General features: G+C 37.0%; 2 protein-coding genes and 1 long non-coding RNA gene across 4 annotated transcripts; all 3 read left to right on the forward strand.

Moving 5' to 3' along the window:
* The first annotated feature begins 3,092 nt into the window (after positions 1–3,092).
* On the forward strand, positions 3,093–3,668 carry LOC126786774 (uncharacterized). The gene is made up of 2 exons (XR_007671215.1): positions 3,093–3,462; positions 3,569–3,668. It is a non-coding gene; the product is annotated as an uncharacterized LOC126786774 (long non-coding RNA).
* A 3,485-nt stretch (positions 3,669–7,153) lies between these two features.
* On the forward strand, positions 7,154–10,663 carry LOC126786770 (exosome complex component RRP41-like). The gene is made up of 7 exons (XM_050512696.1): positions 7,154–7,333; positions 8,024–8,102; positions 8,283–8,385; positions 8,468–8,588; positions 9,260–9,348; positions 9,924–10,073; positions 10,348–10,663. Exons 1-7 carry the CDS (start codon positions 7,201–7,203, stop codon positions 10,435–10,437), a joined length of 765 nt encoding a protein of 254 aa, XP_050368653.1. The 5' UTR covers positions 7,154–7,200; the 3' UTR covers positions 10,438–10,663.
* An 11,594-nt stretch (positions 10,664–22,257) lies between these two features.
* On the forward strand, positions 22,258–27,109 carry LOC126786764 (protein CNGC15b). Of its 2 annotated transcripts, XM_050512687.1 has the most exons (9): positions 22,258–22,442; positions 22,540–22,645; positions 23,371–23,460; positions 23,636–24,191; positions 24,286–24,498; positions 24,608–24,900; positions 25,228–25,339; positions 25,604–25,840; positions 25,985–27,109. In XM_050512687.1, the coding sequence occupies exons 3-9, from the start codon at positions 23,432–23,434 to the stop codon at positions 26,657–26,659; spliced, it is 2,115 nt and encodes a 704-aa protein (XP_050368644.1). In that variant the 5' UTR covers positions 22,258–22,442; positions 22,540–22,645; positions 23,371–23,431; the 3' UTR covers positions 26,660–27,109. The 2 variants fall into 2 exon arrangements, with proteins under 2 accessions (XP_050368644.1, XP_050368645.1); XM_050512688.1 differs by lacking the exons at positions 22,258–22,442; positions 22,540–22,645 and adding an exon at positions 23,127–23,275.
* The last annotated feature ends 234 nt before the right edge of the window (positions 27,110–27,343 follow it).

Consider the following 27,343-nt stretch of genomic DNA (forward strand, 5'->3'; position numbering starts at 1 on the left):
CGAATTGAGGGTCGGAACGCAGATTCTTTTTGCATTTCAAATTCTCTTGACTGTTTAAATTCTTCTTTTGTAACAACTGTTGTGTTATGGAGAATTATAACAAAATTGTAATCAGTGCTTGTAACATATGAAACTTATATATATTATGATCTTTTGATTTCTATAACAACCATCTTATTCATTGCTGATTGCAAATCCTCACTGTATAAATAGCCACCATCCTTTCATTGTAAAATCATCCATTCAAAACACAATCTGCTCTCCCACTCTCAAAATTCTTAGCTGTTATCTGGTGATAGATAGAGGTACTTTTCGAGTTCGTTCTAGTTGGTAGTGCAACTTTCTAGAACTGTTTAGTCGTTGTATCCTAGGAGACAAGCGTCAAGCATCCTTGCACCGGTAGAGGAGACGTAAACGTCTTAAGGACAGTGTGGTATCACACACGTCTCGACTAGTTCTTCCATCACCAATCGTTCGGTATTTTGGTTGAATTTCTTTTCGTGTTCTTCGTTTTAGAGTTACATGTTTAACTTCTGATTTATAATTATTTATAATTCAGGTTATTAGATTATATACGCAATATATCACTGATTTTCTAACAATTCATTGCATCGATACGAAAGGTGATTGTAATCAAACCTTACGACATTAGAGGGTCTCCTGCATCAGTGGCGGACGGAGAAACAAAATTCAATGGGGGCAAAGTTTTTGAAACAATCACACAAAATCCCTTGATAAATGAATACATGCACGGATGCACCATCCTATCCTTCCTAGGCCCCAAAAATAGAACATTGGGGGAAGTATCACACCAACAAAGAAAAGCAGTAATTAAGAAAAGAAAAAAAACAGAAATATGGTCAAATGAACAGTTTATTTCTTTCACATGGGTTAAACCACATAGGTAATAGTCATAATACAACAATATGGGTAATTAACCTATGCTGATGGGGGCACAAATGATTCAAAGGTGAAGAAAATAAGCAAGTCATTGTGGCCGTGTGGGCAAGGGCCCTTACTGTTTCCATATATACTGTTTGCGTTAATCTGCAATGCATCATGAGCAGTCTAGCATATTTCATACGCTGAACTCAAGTTTTATCCCCAATAAGGTTTACAAATGTGTAGAATTATATTTCCTTTTTATTAACTGTTTACAATATACAAGTTATATATAGCTGTGATTGAAACCTATTATAGAAAGATATAAACAGTAGTAATTACATAGAATCAAGTCAAAAAATCAATAACAATCAATCACACAATTAGTGTTGATATGATAGAGGAAATCACTCTCATGATTTGTGTGGGTCCCCATAAGCTTGTGGATTGTTCACTGGTAGTGATGTCATGTGGTGAGTTGTTCCAGTGTCTGGGTACCAAAAGGGATCGCTAGGTTGAGCGAAATGAGCACCAGCAAATGGACGGTTCGTATTGGGACCAGAAAAACGATGTGGACATTGTGTAGGCCCATGAAGGGAGGACATACATGTAGGACACCATTGTTGTTGAATAGGAGCGGGCCCAAGGATACCGGGTTGATAAATAGGCCGGAATTGGTGTTGTTGTTGGGCCCATGCTGGAGTAGACAAGCCCCTATAAGGCTGAAAGGACTGAGGCTGCTGAGAAAAACCATTATGTCGAGAGTTGTAGTGCCCAGAGTTCTTCCGATTTTTGCCATTGGTTCGACCATTCCCTCCTTGACCTTGACGACGGCCAGATTGCCCGGGTTTAGAGCCGCTGCCATGGGTGATTTGGCCGGAATTAGAGCCGCCTCCATGATGAAACAGAGCAGTGGCTGTCGGGGTGGAAGACAACGTATTGTTCTGCGCCTCAAAGGCCAAGATTCGAGACCGAAGGGGTGGGTGTTGGGTGAGAGCAGTCCTGAGCATCATATAATCAGATCCAAGACCATGAAGAGTAGCAATGACTAAGTCACTATCGGAGACTGGTTGATTGATGGAAGCAAGGGAATCGGCAATGGATTTGGCATGTTGCAGGTAATCGTCAATGGATTGGGTACCCTTTTGGAGGTCAAATAACTGGAGCTTGTGGCTACTGGCACTAGCAAGAGAGGCTTGATAAAAATGGCAAGCAAGACAATTCCAAATGCCTTTGGAAGTTTTGATCCCAACAACAAGTTGAGCGACAGGTTCGGAAAGAGAGGCCGTGAGAAGACTCCTAATGGACTGATCAACAAGGAACCATGCTTTGTGTTTTGGATTGGGGGCAGTGGTCGCAGCTGTGTCACTTGAGGAAGCGACATCGATGGTGGGAGAAGGAGCGGGAATGGAGCCGTCTATATAGCCCCAAAGATCAGTGCCATTGAGATAGGATTCAATTGGTTGAAGCTAGATGAGATAATTGGTTTTTGTGAATTTGGGAAATTAGGAGGTGTTGGGGACGATGGAATTGGAGGAAGAGGAAGCCATGAGGACAAAGGAGAAGGACATGTAAGGAACTTTTAGGCTGATACCATGTAGAATTATATTTCCTTTTTATTAACTGTTTACAATATACAAGCTATATATAGCTGTGATTGAAACCTATTACAGAAAGATATAAACAACAGTAATTACATAGAATCAAGTCAAAGAATCAATAACAATCAATCACACAATTAGTGTTGATATGACAGAGGAAATCACTCTCATGATTTGAGGTGAGAGGAAGAAATGGAGCTGATCTCGCTAATAAAATGTAATAAAAGATCATCCTCAACTTCTAAAGTGGCCGACACTAATGACCATTTCAGTTTCCATTTCAATATTTGAATGCTCTTTCAAGTTTAGTAAAATGATTGCTTATTCGAAATGTTTTGGACTAGCTAACATATCTGAATTACTTCACTCCGATTATCACACGCTAGAGATGCATGAATTGATCAATAATCATCACATTCCTCGCATTAGTTTTTTTCTAATATAATTGTGACCTTGAATCATGAAATCTTGTTTGATACTCGCAATCAAAGTCACAACTTTCATATGAATATGAAAATATTTTCCCATCCAAAAATATAGTCTATAATTAAGCTTTAGATTAGACTTTAACGATGATATGTTTTTCTTTTTGTGTGTATTTCTTCAAATTGTAGTAATTTATTCTTGGGAGGATACGTTGTTGTTAATCATTCTTTTAAATTTGATAATTGATTAGGATTATTTAGTTGTCCACATGCACATCCATTCCCACACTTGAGCTTAGCATGTGTTTTGTTTGTTGAGAACTTAGGCTACATGATGCGAAGACTTTGCAGTACTTTGTTTGAATGGTAGATGAGGAAGTAAAATTGAAGATATATGGCATGATCCATTCTAAAATCTCTTAAGCTTAACTAGTCACCAGTCCCCTTATTACCATACACACATTACTGATGCCAGAGTTGGATCCACCGCCTGCCGGTGCCCCGCTGCTTGCCCCGGCTCCTCCCTACCATCGAGGAGGATGTTTGGAATTCTGGTAAGACTTCTTCTCTTCAACGATTCATTCTTCTATCAAGTTTACATGAAGCCATGAAAAAACTGGCCGGAGTTGGGTGATTTGTTCACAAATTAAAATTCTGCAGCTTGTGGCTTCTGTGTTGCTGTGGCATGTTTAGATGTTGCTGCCCCCCACTCTTCGAGTCCGGGCCTCCCCCACCCTAATTATGGTGCTGCATTTTAAATCTAACTTACTTTTCTATATATGGTTTAAACATTGTGCGAGTGATGAGAGGTGACTAGAAATGATCCAATTTAGTTATCTGATCGCAGTATTCCAGTTTGGCTCACTGGTCTGATCGATATGTTAACTCATATATAGGCGTTGGTTCTTCTGCACTACTGTATTATTTATTTCGGTTGCCATTATGGTTATTGACATATTTCTCGCAATGAAACTGCAAAGAGTATTTTGGATTTTCGTTCTTTACTTCCGTTCTTCTGGAGAAATGACATGTAGAATGGGAACATGCATGCACCAGCACAATTCAAGAGATGGCTAATTAGGTCGTGTATAAAGTCTTTTGATGTAAACTTCGGGATAAATCGAAAGATCGATTGTCTTGTCCTCTTGTTTTAGAAAATTGATATTGGTAGCATTTTGTTTTTCTTTTTGTCTGGATTGGACAATTTGGGAATGGTTAGATGCATGTAAGGCAATGGATCATTAGTACTGATCTTTCATTGTTTGGTTGCATCTAGTCCCCAGTGCGTCAATGTTATTTTCTCTGACAATGGAATGCTAACTTTTCAGAAACCTAGTGTTTGTGACAAAGAAAGAATCATAGGCATCTCGATCAGAAGTTATTCCTCCGTAAATCCAAACATATTCATAGTTAACCAAGGTGAATTGGCAGATACTATTCCAAACATATTCATACTACACTCCAACTTCTGTTGCCATTTTAGTGAAGTACTGGTTACTATTTAGTTGAAATGTTGAGATGTAGTGTACAGTTGGGTAAATCTGTACAAGCTGTAACAATTGGAAATCATGCCAAAATTACCATATTTTCCAATTTTTCTGACTTCTGTCCGTGTCTTTACTGGTTTAGTCCTTCACAATGGTTCAATGGCTAACTCAAGGATCTTATTACAGTGAAAATTAGAACTTATGGAAAATTGGAAACAGCAAGAATCTCTAAACTTTGAATAAGTTCAGTATTATTCTTACTATTACTCCTTCCTTCTTAGCTATCAATGACAACCGCAGATACAACAGCCATCAGGTTTTGACGGATCCGGATTAAGGAAACATACCACACTTTGAACGTGGCGTCCAATTGGACACGATTGCGAACAATCGCAGTCATCCTTTGTCTTACAAGGTTGAGGACACTCGTCTAGATTAGGACTGGAAGTCTCAGTCATCTCTGCATATATCGATCATAAAAAAAGAACAAATTTTAGCATAGTATGCTATGAAGTATGAAAGAAAGTATACGAACCATCCATCCTTGCATTTCAAAACTGTGGCAAGTCTCTTATAAACTTTCAAAACTTGGCGCATGTTAAAGTTTATCTGGTTATCAACTAAAGGAAAAGAGAATTTACCAATGCATTGAGCAAAGAGAATAAGGGAAAGCAGAAGGATCATGGGAATAGATAACTTGGACACTGCCATAATTCTCTCTGTCTACTAATCCAACAAGACAATGATTTATACAATGTTTGACAAGAAGTGATTTAGAATTTGCCCTTATATATTGATCCGGTGTGACCAGAAATATTGATGGTAATAAAGACCAAGAAATTAGACCTGACAAAATAATTATTGTCTTAAATTTTGTTAGGAAAGTAATCTTGAATATCAACTCTATTAAGAATGTCTAATCAGTCGTTTTCTGTTTCTACAATCAATCTATATTTTTGAATATCATACAGTGGATTCATACTAGCCAATTCAATTTATTTTTAAATTCATTTATTTATTACATGAAACTTGATACAAGTCTGTAAATTCCACGCGTTATTATGATGCTATAGCCAAAGTTGAAGTATTAAATTTCGTATCGGTCGTAAAACACTTTTTTAGGTACGTGCCAACAACAATCCTTGGTCTAAGATCATTGAGCGAAAATATTAATAATTTGGAATTTTGGATTAAGCATTGCCCTGTTTGGTGTAAATACTTGGTTAGCTTGTTTGGAGTCCTCGACATAACTCACCCAAGTAACAATATCCTTAGTCACAGAGCATCATTGTTGTTTAAAGATGACTTTTATCTCTACTATTTTAAAGTAGGGGTGGACATGCAAACTTGAAAACCGAAAAAACCCATATCTGAACTCAATTTGAATCCGAAAAATCAAAAATTAAAAAAAACCGAACTGAACATAAAAAATTGAACCGAACTGATTATGTTTGAGTTGAGTTTTAGGTTCAGACCCTCATACACCGAACCGACTCAAATAACCCGAAATCAACGGTCAACGTTATCGTTTTAGTATATTTTTACTTTTATTATTAAAAAAAAGTAAAACTAAAACCAACATAAACTTAATTGACTTAATCAAACTTGCGGCTTCTCTCATCTCTCAGATAAAAAAAAATTACGGCACTCTCTCTTTTTAAATCTTCATTCCTTAGTTTAGCGTTATATTAATAGTTCACTTCATTCCGCAATACTAGTCCACATAGCTCCTCTCTCCTCCCTTTTCTCTCCTCCCTCCTCCCTCGATCTCCATTTCCCATTACTTTTCTTTGTACTGTAACTCTAAAAATTGAATTCTCTAATCAATAATTCTCCTAATGTTCAATATTCTTAGCGAATAAGTATCATGTCTCATATGAAACGTGACATAAGACTTGAACAGACCAGGCGATCTACCCAACGGACTTAGCGAGGTTCAATTAGCTAAACTCACAGAGAGTGCGAACATTTTTGTTCCTCTCTGATTTTAGCAGTAAATTTTTTTGTAATTGAGCTAAATATGGATTGTGGAGATGTTAGAGTCAATTAGATATGGAATAATCAAATAGACCTTTTGTTTTTCATCTTTATGTGAAATTTTGTGCTTTGAAATTAATGTTTAATATTACGTATTTTACATATGGATAAAACCGAAAAAAATCTAACTGAAACCGAACCGTACAGGTTTGATCGGGTTGTGGGTCACAGTCTCTAAAATAGAAAAACCAAACCGAACTGAATTTAAAATTTGGGTTGAGTTAGGTTATGAATTTTGTCTAAAACCGAACCATAGTGACTTGTGTCCACCCCTATTTTAAAGTCAGGCTGAAAAGTATCATCAAAATGTGTTATGCCCATAATACCTTTCGTATTTAACAAAATTACTCAAAAGAAATTGTTCCATACGAAAACACAAAAAAATGAAAAAGTTGGACAAATAGAATCATACGTTTTTACTCTATTTACTGATAACACTTGCCTCTCTTTTCACCAATAACACGTACGAGGCTAGTCGTGAATAACCCAAGAAGAGTTCCATAGTTGCATTCGTGTAAAGGAAAGAAGTGACATTAATTTGTAACAAAAAAAAGTGACATTAATCCTTTTTCCTATTGTTAGTGGAGAAACCCTAAAGACCGAAAATACTACAAGTTTCCTTGAACCAAAAAAAGAAATAAAAAAAAAACAAAAGTTTTGAAGTGAACTTAGAACATTGTCGTTTCTGTTAGAGAGACACACTTGTAGACTTCTACTCTCTCTCTCGCCTCTTTTTGCCTCTCGTCTTCTCTGAAACTAACGAATCCAATGGCTGGAGCAACACCGAACACCTACTCGCCGTCCCCAACAGCCCGGAAAAACAAATCACTCATCTTTCGAAACGATGACATCGATTGGGTCCGAACAGACGGCCGTGATTTCCACCAATGCAGACCTGCATGTAACCCTCTCTCTCTATCTCTCTCTCCAAAGTTCTTTCCTTTATTCTTTGTTTCTACTCTTTAAGTTTGCTGTTGTCGATTATGGAGTTGGTCGTATTGGGTAAATAGCTGATTTAGCTGTTGCTCTGAATATAAAGAACTGAGCTTTGTTACAAACTTACAATATTTCTTTGATGTTGTTTGGTTGCTTTTACTTGGTTTGATTTGTTAGATTATATTGCTTTGATGTTGTGGGGGTCTTATTACTGGGTATCATTAGTTACTGAGCAACTATTTGCCTTGAACATTAGTGGGTTTGAAGTTTTTTGCTGCTTTAGTTTATTGTTGATGTTTGTGATTAGATGCTGTTGTTTTAAAAATGGAAACAATGGTGAGAACCCTTGTTTAATAAACTTGAATGGGATAGTTTTAAGCTTGGATACAGTTGAAATGGGAGCTCCTGGCTTAAAGAAATTTTTGCTATTGGTCTGGGACCTTGTTCGTATTATCTTATCCTTTCTAACTAGAGTTTGATTCTGTCCTCGTGAGATGGTAGATGTTTAGAAACAAAGGCTTTTACGAAACTGAATGGAATTGTACAAATTCTTGTTTTCTTTCTTAAATGGTCGACCGTGACATCCGCTTCTATGTCGCTGTGTGCTTGCATTAGTATGCACATAAAGAAACTCAAGCGTGTTGGCAATATACAGTTTTCAAGACTGGTGCTGTAAATGCTGCTGTAGGATCTGCATATGCCGAATTTGGAAATACCAAGGTCATTGTTTCAGTGTGAGTATATCTTTAAGAAATTCATACTCTTACCAAATGATGACAGTCGGCTATAGTGGTGAATTAATTTGATAATTTGTGGAGTTTCTTTTCCACTGTTCTTACATTTTGTTGTTAAGTTTTGATTTATGATGCAAATGATAAGCGTGTTTTAAATTTTACTTCATTTGGCTTGTCTAGATTTGGGCCGAGAGAGAGTAAGAAGGCAATGTTGTACAGTGATATAGGCCGGTTAAATTGTAATGTTAGCTATACAACTGTTGCCACTCCAGTTCGTGGACAGGTATATGAATGCTTCTTCCCATCTTTTTTCCTTAGTCTGCTCAGATCATTCTTGTGACTAATTCAGGACTGCCTTCTCTCAGGGATCAGATCACAAAGAGTTTTCTTCAATGCTTCACAAAGCTTTGGAGGGTGCAATAATGTTGGAAACTTTCCCCAAGACTACTGTGGACGTGTTTGCATTGGTGTTGGAATCTGGGGGCAGTAAGTTTCAATTTCATTTGTAACACGTAAACACATGGTATTTCAACTATCTCACTTTAATTGCCAAGAAAAATAATAGTGAATTATTCTTAAGTTCAGAGAAAAGCACTTAATTGGGGCATCTAAGAATATCTTCCTGCTCAGTCAATGTGCATGTATTTTCCTGCCTTGGTGCTTCCAAATTAGCCCATTCAATGTTTTTGTGAAACCTTAGGTGCGGATTTCTCCTATATACAAGAAACCTTAGGTGCACTTTAATTCCAAACAGAATTTCTGTTTCTACACCTTATTTTGCTTATTCGGAGAAAGGTTCATTTTCCCCGAAGTCCTAATGGCCATTGTACTCTATGGGCATTCCTTAAACTCAAGTTTGGCAAACTAAGAATTTCTTCTTGGGTTTTATGCTGACGTTGATCGGCATTTCAAGAGTTACAAAGCTTTGTTTTGGTTAATTGAGTATAATGATGTAATTAGATAGAAAAAGAAGTATTTAGCATTATCTAAACACAGAAGTCTTTTGAGAATAGAAGCCAGCTATATTTACAATCAGATGTATCACTACTGGTGCATTTGTGCCACTTCGTTTTTGTCATACCACTCATAATATGCTATGCTGGGCAGTAATACTTTTACAAGGCATGCTAACGTGCCATTTCTTTTTTTTGTTGTAGGTGATCTTCCTGTAGTAATATCATGTGCTAGCCTTGCTTTAGCAGATGCTGGGATAATGATGTATGACGTTGTTGCCTCAGTCTCTGTGGTATGTAACTAGCCCAGGCTTTTATAACTTCTCTTGATCAAGTATAGATAAAATATATTTCCTGATGATATTTGTTGTGCATAACCTGATAAAAAGCACAGAAAAAGTTTGAGATGTGATCCCATTTCACATGAAACAATGCTTAATGTTGTTCATGATCATTTTATTGCAGACTTTTCAAGTGAGTGTTAAGCTTATTGCTAAGTTTCCTCGTTCAGCCCAGTAGTGATAAACTTACATTGAGGATAACTTTTATACATTTATGTAGTAGTTACGTTAATATATGTCTGTCTTCTCTCTGGAACCACGTGGTCAAAAATGCTTGACTTGCTTCATACTCAGTAATAGTAGGACATATTAGATGCTACTTAAATTATTATAGCATGTTTAATTAAAATCTGTTTAACTACATCTGTAAATGTGTCAACAGCCTAATCATATGAAGTACAATAGTTTTCTGTTCTTTAGATCTGGAGATGAATTATGTGCTAAAAAAGACTGTCATATGCCTTTTTGTGGGTTTGATACTTTTGTGGTCTTTTCTGACATGTTATTTTTCTGTTTCTGGTGTCTAGTCTTGTCTCGGAAAGAACCTTGTTATTGATCCTGTTCTGGAGGAGGAAAGCTACCAAGATGGAAGCTTGATGCTTACTTGTATGCCTGCACGCTTTGAGGTTACTCAGTTGACCATAACAGGGGAATGGTCAACCCCAAAAGTTAACGAGGTATGCCATCAGTTGATTTATTTCTTGTTCCGCTATATTTGGTTTCATTAAAGATAGTTTTTCTGCTTTCCTACCATCATTCAGAAAGGGATAAATGTGTTCTCATGGAGGTCATCTTTGACTTGTGTGTTTTTTACTTCTTGCAACTCACCTACGTGGTTTTGATATAGATTTGGAGATCATCTTTGTAGTTGATAAATCACTTTGATGTGAAGGTTATTTCACATAGTTTGATATATGTGGCTTATGATAGTATATGCTTTTTACAAATCAGGGAATGCAAATATGCCTAGATGCATGTGCAAAACTTGCAACGATCATGAGGGAATGCTTGAAAGGATCTGATTCTGCTTTGGAAGAATAGACTAATCATACAGAAGAATGTTAGGTCCTAATTACAATACTTTTTCCGATATTTCATTTTCTTTTTGTTTTTGTCTTAGACATTTGGCCAAGTTTTGGGTGTATAATATTTGGTCGCGTTCTTAATACAGTTCTGGTTTAATTGGGAATCCAATGGTAATTTGAAGGCATTTGCAATATTTCCTAAATTTACGACGCAGCTTCAGTCAAGCATTTGTATCAAAAGCTGAATATATTCTGGCATCTAAACCACTGAAACCATTACTGCTTGTAAATCTATTATCTCTAGTATTATCACCGACTTCTATCCATACCATTTACGGAAGACAGGTGTTCGGAGACTCTGATGACCATGCTGAAATTCAGCTGCTTGCTCCATCCCCTTATGACACAAGCAGCCCGTGTTTTTGCCGCTGCTGCAAGTAAACTCTGAATGTGTCTAAACTGTGAGATACCAGACTTTAAGTTCTCTGCACTCAATGTGAAAGCTAAACTACGAAATGGCATCAACAGTGCGTGTGGATGAGGGAAGAAATGCGGGTCTAGTGCCCATGTAAGCAGTTCAACACCAGCAGCTGCATAAATGGAAAGCTAAACTGTGCACTAGTAAGTGATAACTGTTAATTTGTATCATATGGAGACGATCATGAGTCATGACTCGTTCGACTAGAGTAACATGACATGGGGGCGCTTGACTTGTCTTTCTGAACATCCGACGGGAAGGTTTGGAGACATGTTTCCTCATTGACACCTCTCATAGAGATCCACTTACATTGTTCATAATTTTGCATAGATTACCTTTCTTCCGGAGATATCTCTGTGATAATTGTTCTATATCATTGTTGTTTTACCCTTTACCCTTCTAAAAGCTCTCTGCCCCCAAATTACCGTCTGACGATGAAAAAATAAGATGAGAAGGGTGAAACACTCAACATCGTCAAATTCTCATTTTACATGAGACTGATGAGAGAACTTTAAATCCAACGCATAAACTTTGTACGCATGCCAAGTGGTTTGCTATTTTGCGAACCATATGTCAGATTTCAAAATCTTATGAACACGATTTGTGACATAACTAAGTAGAAGATAGGCGAAAAGGTCTGTATGCAGAAGTCTTTCCAAATGTACCTCTGCAGTCTTCAGTGTGTCACGATATCAAATCCTTTCGTAAAAGCCCTTGCTTTTGAACTTCAGAAGGTTCTAGTCTCTATATATGCTGTGTGGACTTGAGATAGTTATGTATCAGATGGAACATGTATATCTAGCTCTACTGTTTTCCAGATGGTCAGGGTGACGATTTCTCAAAGGAAAACAAAAAAACAAAAAACGGGGGTCAGGGTGACTAGCATGAAGGTTGGTGTCTAGGTACATTGTCATTATGTCAATATATATGGATTCCCGGCCTTGCTGCCTTAATAGTTACATAAAATTATAAGGGTTAAATACTTGTCACTCTATACTTTAGGTGTAAAAACAGTTTTGTCCTTATACTTTCAAATTTAATCTGTATATCCTTTAACTTTTAATTTTTAACAGTTTTGTCCATTCCGTTAGTTGACCGTTAAAAAATTCCGTTAAACCGTTAAAATATCTAGAATACCCCAAATTCAAATCATATTTTTTTTCTTTTTTTCTTATGCCTTTTTTATTTTCTCTTTTGGTATTCCTTTTTGTTTTTCTTGTTTTTAATTTTCATTCATCATATGTGCTATCAAATGTATATAATTGTAATCAACAAAAATTATCAAATTAATTATAAACATCTTATAATCAATTGGATAATGCCTAAAATGACATGTGAGTGTCAGTACTCAAATCCAGTTATAAACTTCCTTTATATTATGATGCTCTACAAACATATTTTGATTAATTTCTATAATGCTAAGACAAAAAAGACTTCTACTATCATATCCATACTTTGATGCAAAAATAGTTTCAAATTATTTATTTCCAACTTGATGTTAAGCAATTGTCATTAATTCTCCTCTTGTTTACAATTAATTTGATAATTTGTGTTGATTACAATTATATATATTGGATAGCACATATGATGAATTAAATTTAAAACCAAGAAAAACCAAAAGAGAAAATAAAAAAGGCATGAGAAAAGAAAGAAACAAATCTTATTTGAATTGGGGGTATTCTAGGTATTTTAACGGCTTAACGGAATTTTTTTACGGTCAACTAACGGAATTGACTAAACTGTTAAAAAAAGAAGGACAAAACTGTTAAAAATAAGAGTTAAAGGATATACAGATTAAATTTGAAAATAGAAGGATAAAACTGTTTTTACACCTAAAATATAGGGTGTCACAAGTATTTAATCCAAATTATAATTAGTAGAGGGCAGGGCAATATGAACTAGTGTCGGTTGTGTATGCAACATTCATTTGTTGTTGACACAATCATGCATAATTTTCTTTCCTATGCAGTCCCACATATATTTGTTTGTGTATAGTTCCACAACTGCTGACAAGCCTGGATCCAGTTCATCTGAAAACTCAATTGAGATATGAGTGAGTCTATGAGAGAATTCTATTTTGTTCGATCTCCATCTTGCAATAAAAAGAAATGTCGGTTCTGCAAACCAATTTTCGACCCCCCCCCCCCCCCCCCCCCCCCCCCCGCCCCACTAAATACTTACACATAAGGCTAGCTAGCTGGATTTGTTATCTTAAACATTCTTCTCAGGTCGACTACATAGGGGTACATAACCAATTTTGCAACGCATTGTGCGTCGTCTAAAAAAACAAGAAGAAGAAGAAGAAGAAGCTAGTTTTGCACTTTTGCTGCAAGGCTTATAATTTCTTGTTCACCTTTAACAACGCTTATGACCTAAAGCCTGTGAGGTAGAGGTGGCAAATGGGCCCAAAAGTCCGAGCTCGCCGGACCCAGTATGTTAAAAATCGGTCCGGCCCGGTCCGAGCCGTTATTGTAATGGGCCGGGCCGAGATATTTTGGCCCATGGGCCCAGCCCGAGCCCGTTTTAGCCCGGCACAACCCGAGCACGATTAATTCATGGGCCGGCCCGTTAAACACATAATTTTATATTATTTATATCAATATTTTAAACAATTATAATTATTAAAATTAAATATTATACTTTTTAAATTAAAATCTATTGATTATTTCATTATTTTAACTACAATATTTCACAAATATTATCAAAATACTGAATAAAACGTCATTATTTTGAGATACGTAACATTTAAAAAATAAGATTATGAAATGTATTGTAGTATTTTATTTATTTTACTACTCTAAATAGTTATATAAAACAAATATTCAAAGTACATAATATTTTTTATTTTAATTGTGTCATAACAAATGGGCCGGCCCGGTTCACTTCTTGGCTCGACACGGGCCTGGATCGGACTTAATATTTAAACAAATAGCCCGGCCCGAGACCGGCCCGATAAATAAATGGACCGGCCCGAGCACGGCACGAGCATAGTTTTGACCCGTTTGCCACCTCTACTGTGAGGTGAGGAGATTCATGGAGGTTCCTGTTTCATCCTATGTGCCGTTTATAAATAATTAAAGATTTTGATCAACTCCATCTATTGATGATTTTTATTGGTTAAGAAACCAAAAGTACTTTATAATCAAGTGCGAACCCCGATCGTTCACCATTCAATTATTTGATTGGTACAAGCCTGTCGAGCCAACGAGTTATGACTTATGAAGAAGTCGATCATAGATAGCTGCGGACAATAACTTAATTATGACAAGGATATTGTACTCTATGATACATTAAGCTGTGTTTATTGTACAAAGAGCACTCAAATTCTGCCATGGCATGCAAGTCAATATATGTGTTCAGCCGTTCATGCTTGCATAGTTGTATGCTTCAGAGTCCAGGTATGTAGTTACGAGTAGTGTCACACACACGTGTAGCTTCAGATCCTCCATCCTTGGGGTCACCAGAACTATTTATATATGTGGAGTTCTAGTCTGTTGTCTGTTTGGTGAGAAATTCCAGTCTGTTCTTGCTGTTTACAAAAAGGACACCGAATGAGTAGTTTATGGTTAGATTGCAAGTGATTAATGCTCCCACAAGGTTTGTCCAATTTTGCGGTACATTTGTGCAATGTACGTATAGATCCCAAAAGGAAAACTCGATCAACTTGTATTTGAAGGGGACAGTTGATTTCTACTTCTTCAGTAACACGTACAAATGAACTGGCGCCAACAAATCGATGATTACTGAAAACGCGTGATCCACAAGAAATAGATAGATGGAGTACTATCTTCTTATAATTAAGTGAAGATGAGTACATGACTTAGCTAAATCATGATAAGACATTAGACATAGATCATCACAATTATGCCTTTAGTAATTTGCACTGTACTTTGATGTACAATTTAGCATATCTATATAAAGAAATTATAGATCGTTCAAAATATTTATTAATAAACTCAAATACTAATTAATTAGTTGAAGAACACAGTGCCGGCCAGCGAGAATTAGTTGGAGTAAGAAGCACATAATCATAATTAAATATGAAATCCATGTTTAATGTTCATACATGTTGAGTGATAAGATGTATTTCTTAATTGTGTGCATGCAGGCTGGTACGGACCCGGATCTCGCTGGCTTTCTGGACTAATATCTAATTATTTGAGGTCACAACTAACTCTCATCATTCATATATTTTCACATGAACCCCAGAACCTATGTGTTGGTTTAATATGTAGACATAGGAAAAGAGGGTAATTTGATGTATAGGATTGTGGAGTTCGTACGCGTGATGAAAGTAATCGTAGAGCTTTTAGTTTGCTTTGTTCGATTCTGTTAGGAGGCTTTTGTAAGTCTTTGATTGAATGTGTTGTTGTATATCTTTGCTTCTGATTCTTTATCGTGTTTACAATTTACAGGGTGATGCAAGATTTTCTTGTGTTTACTTTTTACAATTGCTACATCACCGCACCACCACCGTGGCTATGAATATATAGTATCGCATCAAACTTTGGATTGAACGTATTGTACGTATCTCGATAGAGACATGTACAACAACCGGTGGTGTACGTTCTCGTGCACTATATAGATGCAGCCAAACCTTAATACGCAGGTATCCGTATTACTTACATATATAGTCATATAGAGCGAGCGTGGTACGTAGTTCATCTAAGCTAGAAGAACACCGTTATCAGTAAGTTAAAGCTCTCAGCTCAGAAAACTCAAGGTTAGATTATAGAAAAAATTTCACCATCAGTACCCAAACTCTTATGGTAAGGTCAATGTAGTACTCATACTTTGAGTTGTACTAATGTAGTACCCAAACTCGTTATTCACTATCAATGAGGGGTCTAACGCCAAATTCCGTCACGGCTCCGTTTTCTAGATCATATGTCCAGCACGTGACCACTAAAAAATGATTTTTACTTAAATAACCCTATGTACGTTCAAATTAAATTTTCCCACTATTTTTTTCACTCCAATTTTTGTTACTGTGGTTTTGAAAACTTGATTCTCTCTCATGGCTACTCTTCCATCCTCCACTCTCATGTTCATACTTCTCTTAACCATCATCACTCCGACGATCACCGTAACGCGACCTCCTCGGACCTCGGCGCCGGTGAACAGCAGCACTCCTCATGTCTCCGCCTTAGAGAGTCATGACCGAAGCTATGAGGAGGTCGCCTCGCCCTCTCTTTACTCTGTGTCATCTCCGGTGCACCGCGGCGATCGTCTGAGCTCGATCTAGGAGATGATGTTCGTCTATGCCCTTGGAGTGCTCACCACGGCGGTCATCGTCGTACTGGTGTGGGCGTTGTGCAAGTGTGATGTTTCAGCCTTTTGGACTGGTTTTGCCACAATCATCGGTATTACTGGCTTGCTTAACTACATTGCGAGGATGAGGAGAGCTGGTTCGGACACAAAACATCCACGGCTTTAGCGGCGACGTGGACGAGGTGGTGCGGTTGTACTCCTCCACCATGTTGTCGAGATCCTCGTCGGTGGTGATAGAGATGAATGAGCCGAGGTCCTTCGTCGGGAGTTGGCACTTGAGCGTGAATGGTTGGTCGTTGATGAGCATTTGGGAGAGGCGGAAGCAGAGGTCGGAGAGGGAGGAGTGGCGGTCGGCGATGACAATGCGAGCCTCGCCACCGATATAGCAGAGCGACTTTTCATGCGGCCGAGGGATGATGTGGCCGTCGTAGCTACACATGAGGCGGAGCTTGGCTCCAGGGACCTGAGGGAGAGGCTGGACGTCCCAGGAAGAGTCGGCATTGCGGGTTCGGGGGGAGGATTCGAGTGAGTCGGGGTAGCTGAGCTGCATGGAGGCGACGGCAGTGGTGGTGGCCGGAAGAGAGAGAGAGAGAGAGAGAGAGAGAGAGAGAGAGAGAACTTTTGGGTTGTTATTACAACGACAACACTATTAAAGGAAAAATGATCAATTTTACCCTTTTTTTTAGTAATCACGTGTTGAACACATGACCTAAAACGGAACCGTGACGGTACATTGTCTTTACCTTAAGAGTTTGGATCCGATGGTGAAATTTTTTTCTAGATTATATGAACTTGATAGGAAGAAAGAGATTGAGAAGCCAGATCATCTGAAACTGTCGTCCTGCTAGAGCAACGAAGTCAATATTCAATACTACTTGGATACTGGAAAATCTATAAAGCACAGTAGGGTCAAATAATTCCATGCCAGAAAGTCCACTTTGGTTGGTAACTTGGCAACATACATACAACACAGATCGACGATAGCCGTTCATACCGCCGATCGATCACCAGGTTCTGCTGTGGTCTCTGGTCCAACCTTAGATCGGATTTCAGTGACTTCGATTCGTCGACGGTGGGTCGCTGTCGATCGCTATCGCTACTCCAGTTTTGTCAAAAGTCAAAAAAAAAGGTCACCGTCAGATGCTGTGCATTCAAGTGTTCAACCACCGCACTTTAGGGTGGTGCCGTACGTAAGGCACTTAATCCTATCCCCTTCGTGGGACTGAGTGAGACGACTAATAACTAAGATACGCTTTTAATAGGTCTCCCTTCTTTTTATGTTAAACAACCTGGCATTAATATATACTGTAATGCTCATGGGAATCATGAACTTGGATGTCATTACGATTTTCTCAAAGTCTCAAAGTGTTTATGAAAGCCAAAACCAGTGATGTCATATATGGTACAGTACTTAGGGAAAACAATGATATATTGTAATATTTTTATTTTCAAGAGATGTTATCCTTTTCAAAAATAAAATAAATATCTACACCTTACTAATTATTTAAATCCTATTTTTTTATTTTCTTTTTATAAATTCTCACCTTATTTTTTTTAAAAACACTCACATTTACGGCTTCGTCTATTTAATGTGCAACAAACTTCTATTTTCCATTTAAGTATATTATATTATGGAAGTTAAATTAAATCCAATTTAACCTTTGTTGTAGTAGAATTATAGAGTGTCGGGTTGAAAATCTTATTTCTAATTTTTCTATTGTGTTAAAAATCTTATTGTTAATCAATTTTATGAAACCAAGTAATATGTATTAATTGACCTATATGAGATTGTTTTTTTTATTTGAAGTAATTAAATCTCAAGTTTGAACAGAATAAGATGAGAATAAAAATTGAATCACTGTCTTTTAAGATTGAAACATAAGAAGATGAGAATGAAAAAAAAAGAGGTGTATACAGAATTTAAAGGGGTAAATTAGAAAAATTTTTAAAAAAATGATGATAAAGATTTAGATAGTAATTATGGAGGTGTAACTAGAATCACTCATAAATAAATTAAAAGAGATTTTGTCTTTCAAAGTAAATAAGTTGTGACATCATGTGTTATGTACACTTTTCAGCCCAATAACTACGAAAATTGTTGTCTGATAAAACTTCGAATGTAGAAAGTGCAATGGTTTCCGTTAATCTAATTGAGGTTTAGTCTCAAATCAAATTTAAAGGATAAGTGAAGCTTTCTTTATAGATTTTTTTTTTTAGAAAAAAGAAATGTATATTTCACCAAAACAAAGAGTAAAACAAATGAATACTCAGTAGTGGAACAAGATTCCTCATACTCCGTCCAACCAATATTGTTAGTCACAGTACTATCTCAAAATGTAATAGACATGAGCCAAGAAAATCTAATTATAAACCAATAAAATCTTATTCTAGAAGTAGTCGATAACCTACTCGCCGCCAATCTTAAGAAAAGAACCGCTTAAATAACATCACATATAAAAACCTCCGACATATTGGCAAAGACAACCTCCCAATTACATCGACACCCAGAAAAGAACTGACTTTTAAATAATCCTTGAAAAATAATATGCACCATAATCATGTGCCCCAAACGATACGACCAAAACCTACATGCGGACAAATTAAACCCTCGCTCAAGGAGGAGGGACAACAAAACCTACAAAAAAAAAATCAGACTTGGGTCAACAAACTCAAACCCAGCTAAAAATAAACCTAAATGACCCAAGCCCAGGCCCAAAGAACACATGCCCACCTGCAATGAATCTCCAAAGAACAACAACCCAAAAATCGATCGACCACAACACCATCTCGACGTCAACATACTTTGCTGCCGCCGAAAAACCATCCAAACCTACTACTTAGATGTAGCTTACCATCATCCACGTTTAACCCAGCAAAAGCATCAAAAGATCTCCCTGAAATGAGGACAACCCATAGATACCACCAAAGCCTCCGCTCCCCACCTTTGTCCACCGCTCCGCCACTAGCTCCATCCGCAGACAAGACCCAGACCAGCAAATTAGAAGAGGCACCATAGCATTGTCACCGATCTATGGTTTCTGCAACTTAGACACCAAACAACAAACGCCAGCAAAACTCTGAGCAACTGCCCTTTATCGATCCCCCGCCCACAACCATCCATGTTGGATCACCAATTGACCCACCAAACTTCCCATCCGATGGTAGTGTCGGAGAACGAGTGATATGAACACTTTGTGCGACGTACTTAACATATTTTTACCTTCATTTGTACTTTTCTTAGCCCTTATTGTTGTAATATTGAGTCATTGAGTCGTAGTAAGAGTCTTGGGCGGTATTGGATGCATTTTTTGTGCTTACATGAGTTAAAAACGCAGAATTGGTCTAGAGTCCTAGTTTGAGTATGAATCCTTGTAGGACTAGGAAACCTAGTTGAGTTAGGAGTCTTCATCTTTATACGTTTTGGTCGCATTGGCGATATTTTGAGAGTCCTTCTTGCACTAGGAATCCTTGTTAGACTATGAAACGTATCATGTAGGAGAGTTCTACTTAAACTGAAACTCTTTGTGCAAAACTTTCCTAATCTAGCTGAGCTCATATATTACATGTGTCTTTTTAAGACACCAATTGTCTAGATTAGGACATAATTTTTGAAACTAATTATCTCTTACTTATGATTTTATTTTCTTATTTTCATATTGGATTTAAGAGATAATACTAGAGGAAAACAAGGAGTTTCAGCCGTGTAAAGAAGGACTAAAAGGGATAAAGCACAGATTGAGAAAATAAAGGAAAGCTGTGCCTACATGGAGAGTTACTCACGGCTTGGGAGATAGAGTGGAACAATGAGAAGCCATGCACATGACTCCTATCATCAACAAGTCATGCAACAATTAAATAGAAGATGATCATTAAGGGAATAAAGCATGACATGATTTAAGAGATTAAAGCATGGAAGATGAGAGTGTCGTGCCATGCAGCCAAAGTGGAGAGAATTAAGAAATTGAGTCCTTGCCGTGGGAAGAAAAAAAGAAGAAGGAATAAATAAATATGAAGATTAATTAAGTGAAAAGAAGAGAGATGGAGCCATGCATATGCAACCTAAAAGCTAGAAGATGATCATTAAAGGAATAAAACATGACATGATTTAGGGAATAAAGCATGACATTGATTATATGAAGAAATAGGCAAGTTCAAACTGTGCAAGCCTACCCTCCCTCTTTCCTCTATATATACACGGTTTCACCTCTCAAATAAGATCACTTCTCCTTTGCATTAAAAAGCCAAACCTTTGTCAAAATACTACCTCAAACATCCTTCACCAAAACAGCAAGCCGTTCTCCCCCATATACCAATTCCATCTCCACCGAAATCACCATTGAAGACACACCTCCAAGGTTCTTACAACGTGTGATTCTCGCAACTCATCTTTATGGTTTTGTTCATTTTTGATTTTCTACAATACTTTGTCTATGAAGATTGTAGTATGATGTTTGTGTGGGATTATTGTTTTGTATTAAGAATCGAAATTTTCAGATTGTTTTATTGGATTTTTGGATCTTTGCCGAATTGATGGTTTCCTATAATTATTGAGTTTGCCTTTCTATTGTTGTGTTCTAATCATCTTTCTCATACTTTTAGATAATTTTCAGATATGTGCATATGAATTTAGTGCTTGGATGTAGTCTCTAGATTCATCAACCATATTAACACAAATCGAATCATGCCCTAAGTAGGTTCGGTTTGTGTTGATTAAAGTGGTAAAAATTCTAGAAATTTGCATGTGAAACCATGGTGGGTAACGCCATACATGAAACATGTCCTCAACAAAAAATTGGTGCTTAAATGTAATCTTGTTTGATTTCTACTCTAAGTATTATTGAATTCGATTGCATGCAAATTTAGATTAGGCCCTAAGTCAATCTAAATGTTAATTGAAATCTTGCATGATTAGATGATCCTCTAAGACTCTAATTGTATTGGTGTCTAAAAAGTATGTAATTGGTCGAATTAGAATGCATGATAAGTTCAAACTTGTAATTATGTGGTATAATGGTAAATTTGGTTTAAGTTTATTAAAGAGAAATCGATCATGTAAATAGTAATTTAAGATTTATTTTCAGTAGTAGTTTTATAATCCAACTCAAATCCCCCAATAACATGATAAGTTTTGAGGCCCCCCTGGACTGAACGATCTCTGCTTATTCTATACTAACGATGATGTTTTACATGGTTTATTATATACGTTTTAATTAACGACCTATCAACGCGCCGCCGGACAAGAACCAAAAAATTTCTTCAAAACCCTACGCTCTCTGATTTCCACGAAGCCTTTTTCCCCTCTTAAGTCTTTATAGAATGTTAAATGTCGAGTATATATGTAATTTTATTTTTTTTCTTATTTTATGCTCGATTATTGTTTTTTGTATATTATACATGAAACTTTATATACAGAAAACTGCACAAACTTCATAAATGATCCAATAAACCTCTAAACAATGGAACATTGCTATTATACGGATGATAGGTGAGACGTTTGAATGTTGACGAAATTTTTTATTATACATCAATGCATGTTATGCATTCCGACATCATGCGACCGTCATTGCATCGTAAGTGGGTCAGACAAATAATATACATTGTCGGCCACACGATCTCATACAGGTAACATACATCAATGCACCATAGAACCCTTCTTTGAATAAAAACATGGGGTCATGCCCGGCTAGGAGGCTCAAAGCTTCTGTCGTCCCTTTGAAATGTGGACTAAATCAGCATCAAATGGTGTAGTAATTTACCGTAGATAACTTCTTCTTTTTTGTAAAACAAGAGATAACTTAAATACCACGCTATCCCTCTAAAAAAACCACGATATAGACAAGGAAAAACACGTGTCAAGATTCCATATGCTTGAAAAATCTAGCGGGAGTCAACCCCTTCTTGGATCTTTACAAAAACAAGTTAAAATAGTCAAGCAGTTAATAACATCTGACCCTCCAAATCGATGAAATGAAACCAAAACTCAATAAACAAAAAAGCAACAGAAGCATCTTCTTGTCTTTGATTGACCTTCTCCTTTGTTTTCAATTATGGACAGACTCCTCTGGCTCTGTCGGTCCTTCTATTGGTACAGTGTTTCAATTTTCCAATGGAGTAATGGACCATCCCAAAGATTATAAAACTACCTTATTTGAAATTGTATAGTATACAATTAATAATTTTTCCTTATATAGATCATTGTGTCACTCTGAAAATTCCATTGTTTCTCAGACGACAATAACAATGAAGAGGCTCTTCTAGAGTTGGCTCTAACTGTAAACTTCTTCCCCAATTCATACGATAGATTTTCCACTTTGAGCTTAATTCTTATTATTTTTCTAATTTGGAATAATTTTTTATTGTTTCTGGGAGATATTCGTGGTGGGTTTCGGCAATTTTAAGCCGGAAAACAGAGACATAAACTGAAAGAGATTGATATTATGGTTTGGTGAAGCCGCTTAAGCAACGGGAAGTGCTTGTAAGTTTCTATCTCTCTCCTCTATCTGAGTTTGTTTGAATAATCGTTGAATTCTATGAAAATCATGTTTACTTTTTCAAGATTCTCATGAGTAATGAGTCTAAAACTCTACAAGTTTTTGTATTTTTGTTTATTCAAACAGAAGCCTGTAGCCAGATTACTGAACTCTTATATTTTACTTCTTCAATTTCCATTGCAATACTTCTCTGTGTTTAGTGCTCAATATTGTTGGTCGTTTAAATTCTGCTTGCCCAAAGAATATCTTAATGTTGTAATCAGTCGGTTTTACTTCTGCCATAATATAATCAAAACTATGAGAGACTGATTCAAGTTTGACATATTCAATTGAAAGAAAGTTTTATATGGCAATTGGATTGTTTATTTTATAAGAAAACTTGGAGCAAATATATTAGTTATTATCTTCAATTTAGGTATTGAAGGAAATTAGTCACATGTTAGACCTGCATGTTGGCACCTAACAAGGGGTAAAGTCTCTTAGTCTTTAGTCTTTACAGCTTCTTCCCCAACAAACCAACTTGAAGCCATCTTCATTATATCTGTTCACATGATTCCTGGTGAATGATGCTATTGAGATCTTCCTTTGATCTTGTGGCTTTTAGCTCATTATAGGTCATACTCACTTTGATATTTTTAAAGATCCCTCATGTTTACCTTACAAGTTACAAATAGATTGATCACAACCTCATGTTGATTCCAATTCATAGGTATCATTCAGCTCCGGATCATTTTTGTTTGTTGAAGAGAAAGTGATTGAAGTTTCATGCAATGGGTTATGATAACTCAAGATCTGTCAGGTGAATCCCCTTTTATGGTTCTCATTTGATTTCAAAGTATCAGTCCTTCTGATGATATGATTGATATCATAGTTTATGTTACCATAACTGCTTCCGATGATATGATTGATATCATAGTTTATGTTACCATAACTGCTTCTGAAAGTCATTTTGTCTTCAAAATATGTAATTTTAGATTTGAAGATGACGTTGAATTAGCAAAGCTACCTTCAGTCAATGGAAATGGTGGTGTTAAGTTTAAGTACAAGATTGATGGGACACAAGTACAAAAGACCAGCACCAAGAGAAATGATAAGGAGCTGCCTGGAAAGACTGGGAAATCCATAAAAGCTAAAGTACTGTCCAGGGTTTTTTCGGAGGACTATGAAAGAGTAGAGAAGAAGATATTAGACCCTCGAGGACCAACAATTCGGATATGGAACCAGATTTTCCTTGTTACTTGTTTGATTTCCTTGTTTGTAGACCCTTTATTCTTTTACTTGCCAGAGGTCAGAGACCAAGTCTGTATTGATATTGGAATCCCACTTGAAGTTGTTCTTACCATTCTTCGATCAGTGGCCGATGTTTTTTACATAATTCAGATTTATATTAGATTTCGTAAAGCTTATATTGCACCTTCCTCTCGAGTATTTGGTAGAGGAGAGCTTGTTATAGACTCTTCAAAGATCGCATTGAAGTACCTTCGGTTTGATTTCTGGATTGACCTCATTGCTGCACTTCCCCTTCCTCAGGTACGGAACTCAAGTCTTGTTCTAGTATTTGGCGTATCGAGATACAGCTGTTTGCAGTGAAATTAATTGTCCTAATATTTCATCTACTTTTCAGGTACTAATTTGGATTGTAATCCCCAACCTTAATGGTTCAACAATGACAAACACCAAAAACGTTCTTCGGTTCATCATAATCTGTCAGTACATACCAAGGCTCTTTCTCATATTTCCGCTATCGTCCCAAATTGTTAAAACTACTGGTGTTGTGACAGAGACAGCATGGGCGGGCGCTGCATATAACCTGATGTTATACATGTTGGCAAGTCATGTAAGTAAAACTTATATTTCTTTAATTTTTGTAAACCCAACTTAACCAATATGCCATACAAACTGTTAACTCATGCACCTAGCTGAATTTCATGTTTCAATTACAAAAGGTTTTAGGAGCTTGTTGGTACCTTCTTTCTGTCGAGAGGCAAGAAGCATGCTGGAGACATGTTTGCGAGCAAAACAATACAATTTGTGAATATGGTTATTTAGATTGCAAAATGGAGCATGACCCCAAACGGATCTTCTGGTTCGAGTCCAGTAATGTCACTCACCTATGTGATCCAGAGGAAAAGTCTTATGAATTTGGTATATACGGTGATGCGGTAACATATGGCGTTACAACCTCATCATTCTTCAACAAGTACTTTTATTGTCTTTGGTGGGGTCTAAGAAATCTCAGGTAACTAATTTCTACAAATATCTGTTTATGGTTTGCTGTCCCACTTATTATGATTTAGAACTAAGGTGGTAGTCCTCTGGTTCATGTAGGTTAGAACGTTCTTAAAATCTTGTGTTCTCATGGTTTAGCCTTACAAAAAATTGTTTTCACATGACAATCATAGCATTCCCAATTTTAAACCAGATGATCATAAAGACTCTGGTTTGATTTTATTTTCTTTTCTCCTATAAAAAGGAATAGAAAATGTTCTAATCTATCTCATTCCATGGCCATCATTGAAGTATATATCATCTGTATCGCTTATGTTTTCTAAATAAACATGCGCAGTTCCTTGGGACAGAATCTTACGACCAGCACTTATGTCGGAGAAATAATCTTTGCCATTATTATTGCAACTCTCGGACTAGTTCTCTTTGCTTTGCTGATTGGCAATATGCAAGTAAGTCATCAAGTAATCCCACTACTTTAGAGTATAAAACTGGTTTGACACTAAAACATCCACCTGACATATTAGCATCTAATAGTCGACCTAGAGAAGACAATGTCAGAATATATTCTCATGCTTTTAGCCTATTAGGTACATTGCCTAATTAGACATTTAGTTTATGCTTCACATGATAACCAAGCATATGAATTTTGCCTGCAAATGTATTACTCTGACATTATATATAGAGAAATTCTGATAAAAATATTATAATGGCAGACCTACCTTCAATCTACAACTGTCCGGCTAGAAGAGTGGAGGATCAAGAGAACTGATACAGAGCAATGGATGCGTCACAGGCAGCTGCCTCCAGAATTAAAACTGTCTGTAAGGAAGTATGATCAGTATAAGTGGCTGGCCACTAGAGGAGTCGATGAAGAAAGTCTTCTTAAAGGACTTCCTATGGATCTTCGAAGAGACATCAAACGCCACCTTTGCCTTGACCTTGTTCGTCGGGTAAGTTATTTTTAGCTTTGTTGTACACACTATGTTGATCAATAACCACTCCAAAAGATGTATCTTAGTAATCTGTTGACTACTTTATGCTGCTATCAACTTGTGGCTTGATATATTAAAATTGAATTTTCATTACATGAGCAGGTTCCTATGTTTGATCAAATGGACGAAAGAATGCTAGATGCAATATGTGACAGGCTTAAACCTGCTTTGGGTACTGAAGGCACATTTCTAGTGCGCGAAGGTGATCCTGTCAATGAAATGCTCTTCATAGTTCGAGGCCACCTTGATTCTTACACCACTAATGGGGGCCGGACAGGATTCTTCAACTCATGCCATCTTGGCCCCGGCGACTTCTGCGGGGAAGAACTACTGACGTGGGCCCTAGACCCTCGACCAAGTGTCATTCTCCCATCTTCAACGCGCACAGTCAAAGCGATTTCTGAAGTAGAAGCATTTGCTCTAGTAGCTGAGGACTTGAAATTTGTTGCATCACAGTTTAGAAGACTACATAGCAAGCAACTTAGGCACAAGTTCCGGTTCTATTCACACCAGTGGCGCTTATGGGCTGCATGTTTCATACAGGCTGCTTGGCGTCGGTGTAAGAAGCGCAGGGAAGCAGCAGAGCTCAAGGCTAAAGAAAGCAACATGGCCTCGGCACCTGCACAACCCCCACCCATCTCAGCCTTGGCTACATATGCAGCAAGGCTTGCTGCAAGTACTAGGAGGGGTGCCAAGAAGCATCCTGGGTCAGATACTGGGGTTGCAAGTTCATTACAGAAGCCAGCAGAGCCTGATTTTTCTGTATCTGAGGAATGATTGGAGAACTAATACAAGATGAAATATATAGGATAGTACCCTGCGCGCTAATGTTTTCTGTACTTATATTATTCATGAGAGGCTATCAATAATGTATTGTATATAAGATTGTATCAGCACAAAAAACCAATCAGTACAATCTTATATACAAGACATTATTGATAGCTTATGTTGTAAATTATTTTCCATCTCCTAGGATACAATCAGGAATGGCTTGATGTAGTTGTTTGATTTTCTGCTGGTAACACTAGAATGATAGGAATGCGCGACTGCTCATCACACTTTGAGGACCATTTAGCGGGACACTGTAGAACTGTAGATGAAGCCAGCTATTAGCATCTGGGCCAAAATATACACAAGGGCTAAGATCAGCAAGATGTAGCCGTCAAGGCTTCCATCACATAATGACTTGATAATACTCATATTTTGACAATAAACTGGTGTTGGACCTAAATTCCGGAGTCTCGGTGAACTAATAATTTTCAAATATTCATTTCTAAGAATAAGGTTTGTAGATCAATATGATATGTAACCGAAATTGGAGAGTGAAGAAATTTAATTTCTTTATTTTTCGGTTTTACTCTTCAAAATCATGGACATTGAAATTGCTTCACGTAAAGAGTGGAGTACAAAATGCAGTACCAGATCAACGTACATCTTGCTTTTGAGTTGTGACATATCCAG

The sequence above is a fragment of the Argentina anserina genome, chromosome 3, assembly GCF_933775445.1.
Source record: "Argentina anserina chromosome 3, drPotAnse1.1, whole genome shotgun sequence".
Taxonomy (NCBI): Eukaryota; Viridiplantae; Streptophyta; class Magnoliopsida; order Rosales; family Rosaceae; genus Argentina; species Argentina anserina.